Source organism: Mixophyes fleayi, chromosome 6 (assembly GCF_038048845.1).
Source record: "Mixophyes fleayi isolate aMixFle1 chromosome 6, aMixFle1.hap1, whole genome shotgun sequence".
In the NCBI taxonomy this organism is placed as follows: Eukaryota; Metazoa; Chordata; class Amphibia; order Anura; family Limnodynastidae; genus Mixophyes; species Mixophyes fleayi.
Window position 1 is genome coordinate 147,684,078 of NC_134407.1, and position 7,314 is coordinate 147,691,391.

A 7,314-nucleotide genomic window follows, 5' to 3' on the forward strand; every position below is an offset into this window, starting at 1 on the left:
AGCATTTGATCAGGCCCATTCCAATACTCTGAGAAGCAAATCACTTGACAAGTGGGTCCCAATCCCAAATGATCCAGTGTCCCTGTCAGGATATGCCAATCCACCTTGCCATGTGTCTTTTCTTTAGCTTCTGTTGATAAGAGTAATGTGAGTGTAGTCATGTCCGAGGCTGCGTTTATTAATTACGTTATCCTAGTGGTGGTGTCCTGGGCCAAATCCTACATGGGTTTTATGAGTTGTGGAAGCAGAAGTATAAAGCAGTAAGCCACCAGCTTTGCAGTGTTTTAAGTCTGTATTTTACAAGGAGATTGGTTTATAGTGGAGCATGGAGAGGGATCCTTTACCTCTTTAGGAAAAATTGTTATGTGGGCTCCAAGGAACCGTTCTCAGGTCTCATTGAAAGCCTGAAATAGGAGAGGGTTCAGTTCTTCCCCAAAGGATTTATAATACGAAATAGTGAACCATTCAGACTAAAATCACCTCTTCCATGTCCTGCATTGAAAAGGGGTTGATCTAGCAGTTCTCTCACTTATTCTATTATTTTGGAGAAATTCATTTTCCAAGTATTACATTATTTTTTTGTTTCAGGCAGCGCTCTATCCGGATGATTATTATATAATTTAAAATAATAGAAGTAGAAGGCCTTGGCTTTGTCTTGACTGAAATATTGTTCATTCCCTTCCAAATCCCCTATCTTCTGTATGGAAGAGTCGGCTCTTTGTGCTTCCACCCATTTCTACCCCATGCATCTGCCTTTTCTTTTCTTTCTTTTTTCTTTCCTTTTTTTCCAGCCATTTCCTTACATTTCATTAAGTTGTTTGATATATTCCAAAACATCCATTCCACCCCATCATTTATGTTTAACCTATTTAGATTATTTTCTTTTGTGACTAAGCATGAATTTATTTTTATTGTTTTTACCCTATCGCTCTGGTGGTCTGGACTTCCATGTGCTAAAGTAACACAACTTGTTGGCTATAGGGGGTGGACAATGAAGCAACTGATTACCAGTTGGACAACACTGTCAGAACATTTTAAAACGCAAAAATAAGTAGAACCAAATGCAATATAAACCACCACAAAATATATGAGGACAATCCTTATTCCACCTGTTTAATAATATACACCTTTTAAATCCAACTGTGCTTCATAATCTTTTGGGAATGTCTTTTTATTATGGATATTCTTTGTCTCTAGGTAAGAAACACGGGATAACGGAAATCCACCCGGATGTCGTTGGCTACGTCTCTCATGCCACACAACAACGACTTCAAAACATTGTGGAGAAAATCTCAGAAACTGCCCAGCAAAAGAATATTTCTCATAAGGTGAGGTGTAGTATGTGAGCGAAATATTAATTTATTTTTTTTCTTTGCTACATTTTGATGTGTGATTTGAAACCACTGGCACCCAGGTGAAATGGGCCTAAGACAGTGAGTTATTTTACTATAGGTCTTGCGACGGGTAATTCAGAAAGCTATTAGAAGTGAAGGATACTATATTTTATTAGGTATTTGTGCAGGTAACTGTACAGTTTAGCAACATGGATAAAATTTATAGGTGTTTTCAGAAAGTTATTTGCGGTTTCTATATTTCTTCATCCTTGTTCTAGCTATTTATTTTCTGAAATTTACTAAACATATTACAGTAGGCCTGGTTAAATCCTGTAGAATATGGCCTCTAAATATTTTGCTCTTGTGTTTGGGCCATCTCTTCAGTTTCTCCACATGCTAATGCATGGTGCAGGAACGTGTGGTTTCTAGGATGTAGCACCCTCGGCTGCAGAGTTATATTGTAAACGGAGACAAAAATAACTTACACATTCAATGGATAGTGATGTACTAACACGGGCTTCTGTGTAATAGAACACTGTGCCTGGGAGTACCAATACTAGATGGGGCAGGGGCTATTACATTGTCTAGTGGGTCACAGATTGGTGACAGCAGTGTAGGGGGTCACAGATTGTTGGTATTTGGTGTGATAGAGTACATGACTGAGATTAATATATTGATCTTCTGTATAATATCGAATAATGTTCTCCCTAGCACCTATTTCCCGGATACTCCACCTGGCTGGTTTTACTTGCCACCTGGATCTTAGAGTCCAACAAAGTCCTATTTTAATAGAATAAACCATTCTTTTTCCTAGTATAACAGGCACTATGTTAACACTACAACCAGCAGTATGTGATAGATCACTGACCACCAGTCTGACCAGTACTGGCAGGTGTGGGCAATAACCTCCACCAAGATTTTTTTAATATCATTGCAAAGTATTACATTGTCTCCATCTGGCTACTTGTTAATGGCACCCGGTTGACAACATTTTCAGTGGAGAACACTGTAGAATTGCCTAAATTTAAATGCTAGCCATTGTATTATCTGCTGTGGAATGTTTGTATGTGCACTATTCTGTTTATGTTAGAAAATTTGCTGTCTCCTAACATTTGAAGAAATTTGTCCAGGCCTTTGCTAGTATTTAAAAGCTATGTGGAACAACTATTTGTTTTTCTGCCCTTCACCAAAAATCAAATTCTAGGAATTAAGTGAAACTCTGATGGCGTCACAGGGCAATGCAAGCATGTCCCTACAGGCCGTGATATGTGTCTATTTCCCATTTTACGTGGCTTGGAAAGACTGTGCAATGTATGCCACGGTACGCATGTATGCGTCATACTGAGTCTATGAGTAGTGAGGTTAATGCATGGATGGGAAGGGTCTTTGTACGGTATACTGAAATTCATGGATTACAAGCACCTGTTTGTGGGTCACTGAATCACAATCTCGCACTGTTCCTGCAGGAAGATGATCGGTACGAGCAGTCAAGTGATGTTCGGACACAACTTAAGTTCTTTGAGCAGCTTGACCAAATAGAGAAGCAAAGAAAAGATGAACAGGAGAGAGAGATTCTCATGCGGGCAGCAAAGGTCAGTGTGTAGCTCACTGCAGCCAAATAGGGCTTGGGAATAGACCAAAAACTGTTGTATCTGTTCCAGAAAATATATATTACATTTCTGTAATGCTAATCTCTTGCAGTTTATTAAAACTGAATGCAGGCTGCTACTTGTTTAATAGTTATTTTATTTTAATAGGTTTGAAAGCTGTGCTGTTAATCTAACATTTCACAATAAGGGATATGAATTGTATTCCCAAATATTTGTTAATTTACAATAGTAATCATCATCATCATTTATAGTAATGTAATTTTACTTTCCTTGGCCTCAGTCTCGATCACGGCAGGAAGATCCTGAACAGTTACGACTAAAACAGAAAGCTAAGGAGGTCAGTATAATATTTGACATTTGTGTTTCTGTCCTTGTGTATATAATAGTCCAGGTTTAAATCCCCCTTTTCCTTTTTTGCTCGACAGATGCAACAACAGGAATTGGCACAAATGAGGCAAAGAGACGCCAACTTAACAGCATTAGCAGCTATTGGCCCTCGAAAAAAGAGGAAAGTGGAATCACCGGGGCCTGGTTCTGGGTCAGAGGTTAGTATCTGCTCTGCTGAAACAAGTCTTGAGAAAAGCAACTGCAGCCGGTCCGTTTCCACTCAATAATATCACCAGTTTAGAGTAATCATTTTCATCCTTGTGATGTAACTGCTTGTGCTTCCTGATATGAGAATGAAGAAGAGTTGTGCAACATAGTAACCTAAGTAACTTCAGCTGGCAGGACATGTTGGAACTTGTCGTTTCAGAACATTTTGTGTAATTCTGGAATGCAAAAAGGTTTTTACCCATCAATGCCCATCGGAATCAGGTTTCAAAGTTTTACATTTTTGGTGGATTCATATATGGCTGGCTGTGCGCTCCTGACAGTGCAAGCTTTAGCCTTCAGAGGGATGTTCAGGAACTGTTCTAAACAGTAGAACCATGCGGGCTCTTGGGTAAACCCTGGGGACCGTTTCAAGAAGTCACGGCTGTTGAGTGTAACTCAAGTTAGTTGTCACGGGAGAAAAAAGGTCAGCTTGGTTTGTGTTTGGTGGTGTAGGTAAGGTTGAACATACCACCTTTAACAAGGGCACATTTTCTGTGAGTAAATGAAATGTGAAGTCTAGTTTTGTGTCTAAGGTCTGTAAGTATGCATGTGTCAAGAGATAGGTGTGCTGTACATATTAACAGCGTGATCCGTCATTTTGGCAAATAGTGGTGGATAGTGACTGTTGGAACTTGTAAAGCTTTTAGTGATACCAATTGGCAGAGGCTATTCTAGTACATAAAAATAAGAATATGTGCACAATGAATTGCAAGTATATGGCACTGCCTCCCTTACTTAATAGTTATACAACTGGTGGACCCAGATGCAACTCATTTAAGACCTATGAAGATCTTGCAGTGGAAGTTTACTCATAAGCCGAATAGTTGCATAATGAACAGGTCTACTTCCAGGAGATGTTCACACTAGCGCATCTGGTCCTTCTGTATGATGGCTGAGCTGGGTAATTATGTACAATAACTCTGTTCAGAAACCTCCCCACCAGATGTAACATCCAATTTGATGGAAGATTTGTTTCTCTCCAGTATGGCTGTCTAACAAATTCTGAGAACCACAATAAACAAGTACACCTACACACAGATGATCACAGAGCATGCCATATTTCTCAGCCGCGCTCTACACTCCAGCAACATATTTGTTTTTTGACTATAAGAGTGAGCTTCAGTGGGCACTGAAAGGTCTATTTTCCACACCTATGATGGGAAAGAACAGTTTGAGAGGCATTTATATAATTTGAGTCAATAAATACCTTCTATTATACCTTTTTATTCAGCAAGAAGTGTCCTACAAAATTTTTTGGTTTGTAATTGTTTATCCAAAATGTGCTTTTTACAGCGGCTTTAGTGTTCGGATGCAAATAATCACCTGGAGCCCATGTTACTAGTCTAACCAGTACTGTGTTCTCTCCCCAGGCATTGAGCACAAGTTCAACACCTTCCAGCAGTTCTGGGGCAGGCAGCAGCAGACAGTTTACAAGACAAAGGATAACGCGAGTCAATCTCAGGGACCTCATATTTTGTTTGGAAAACGAGCGAGAGACAAGCCATTCACTATTGCTATATAAAGCATTCCTTAAGTGAAACACAAATTAACAACAAAACAAAAACTCAACAAAAATGGAAAAGATCAAGGTATTTTTTGTTTTTGCAAAGACGACACCCCTGCCCCTTCGCTGGGACTATTTTATATTTACCAGATTCTTTTTGCCTTTTTTAAAACATTTTTCCATTTGTTTTTGACATGGTAATTGCTTAAGAACAATCCACAATCAACCTCCATAATCCTTCCATTTTTAAATATAACCTGCTTTATGCAACCTCCTATCTTGGCAAATGGTGCGGTAAGCTGCAAGAGCCAGATTTCCTGGACGGACAAGCCCACATCGAGAGAAGCTGCCTTCTGCAAAAACAAGCCATATGTGGAATAAATTTTGGTTTTTAAAAATGAATTTGATTGTTTTTAAACCATGTTTTTACTGTCTGTTCACACCAATGAATTGGATATTTTTTAGCATTTTACCCTCTTAGCCCCATTTTTGTCAGGTGAGGGGTTTAAAAAAAAAGTCACTTTTTTGCAGATGGCAGAGCCCCATTGCTTCCTTTCTTTTCATATTTATTGGTTTTACCTGCTCGAAACACATCTACCGCTGTGGGATCCACATACCAGAGTCCTCATCGCCTTTCCAATTTCAGCAATCTACACTTTTTGTGTGTGCGTGTGTGTTTTCCTTTTATTATTCAAATGAACCTCAATTTTTAAATCATTTTCCACAATAAAATTTTAGAGAAGTGTTTATCTGTAGGCAAACACATTTTTAAGTTTTAAGAAAAAAAGCATACAATGCTATGCTATTTTTGCTTTGTATTTGTGAAGATGCACCTGTTGGCAGTGTATGTGTGTGTATGTATATGTGTGTGTGTGTATATATATATATATATATATATATACACATTATATACACACGCACATTATACATTGCACCATTTAAATTTTCTAATTTCTCATAACTTGAACGTGTCACTCACTCATGTACAGAGAGGGTTCAATTAAAGTTTAGTTTTGTTCTTGCTCTCCCCTGTTCTCTGACACAGTCTACATAGCTTGCTGCATTTTTTTTGGGGTAGTTACTGTAGATGTTTTTGGCACACGATAGTGGGGGAGAGGGATTAATATAACACAAACTCCCATTCTACCACAAATTACTATATAAAAACCATAATTATTTTGTTAATAACAGTATGCAAGCTTTGGGGACAAACTTTCTGTCGCCATGGCAATAGCCCGTCTTTGTACCTATTTTTTTATTGCGGAAAAATAAATATACTAATTGGTTCTTTATATTTTCAGAGGTTACTGTATTAAACTGTCGATTGGTAATACTTTTATGAGTGTAAATAGTCTGGCTTTGTGTGTTCCCCCTTATTACAGAAATATCTGCCTTGTTCACAAAACTCTGATCAGTATTTGTATCTGACCGTTGTTACATCACATTGTCGTCTCCCCACCCGCTGATCTTGTCTTTCCATTTTGTTTTCTTGTACATTTTGCACAGTTACTTGTTCATATGTAAATATATTACTTTCAAAAATGAAGTTTTTAATTGCTATTGTTTTATATAGGATTGAAAGAAAATTAACTCCTTTATTAAAAACGAATTTATCTGTACCACGTCTGTCTGTGTTTTGGTTATAAGGTCATCCCATAGTGAACTGACATGCTTACAGATTTGATGGGTGTATAAACCCACATTTCGCTACATACGTTTGCATATTCTAGTGAAACTATCAAAAATTTACATGGAGGCAGAAGAGCAGCAGAAAATATAGGTCTGTACGTTGTGTACAGTGTCTGCACACTGCTCTATCAGTACTGGAGTCTTCCGATATAAACTATCATTAAGGTGGTGTGGGAGTTAATAGATGGAGTTAGTATAGAATATCTTTAATTGAGCCAGCTTGTACAGGAGAATATATATATCATGCATTAATATTTAGGGTTTATGGCTGTCTGCACTGTCCATTTTTTTTGTAGACCTCTGGATCTGGCCAAACACCCATCATGTTTAATCACAACTAGTTTGTATCGGACCTGAATGTGAGGATACCAGGGTAATTTTCGACCTGACAGTTGTCTCGTCTTTGTGTAGGTCAGCCTTATTGTAATCATTTGCCTTCCAGGTAGCTTTACATTGGTTAAATACATCACAGACAAATGGTGGGTTAAAGACACATACACCTTTTTTTTTTTTTTTTTTTTTTTTTAATATATATATATATAAACCCAAAATAATAGTACATGACAATACCAGAGGGTTTATC

General features: G+C 37.9%; 1 protein-coding gene across 2 annotated transcripts in view; it reads left to right on the plus strand.

Annotated features, from left to right (window-relative positions):
- Positions 1-6,661, plus strand: part of TAF4 (TATA-box binding protein associated factor 4) — a 50,402-nt gene extending 43,741 nt beyond the window's left edge. For both annotated transcript variants that reach the window (XM_075176769.1, XM_075176770.1), the window contains 5 exons: positions 1,198-1,328; positions 2,801-2,926; positions 3,225-3,281; positions 3,370-3,489; positions 4,909-6,661. In XM_075176769.1, the coding sequence (XP_075032870.1) occupies positions 1,198-1,328; positions 2,801-2,926; positions 3,225-3,281; positions 3,370-3,489; positions 4,909-5,076 (602 nt within the window). In that variant the 3' untranslated portion in view covers positions 5,077-6,661. The remainder of the gene's footprint in view (positions 1-1,197; positions 1,329-2,800; positions 2,927-3,224; positions 3,282-3,369; positions 3,490-4,908) is intronic.
- Positions 6,662-7,314: the final 653 nt, after the last annotated feature.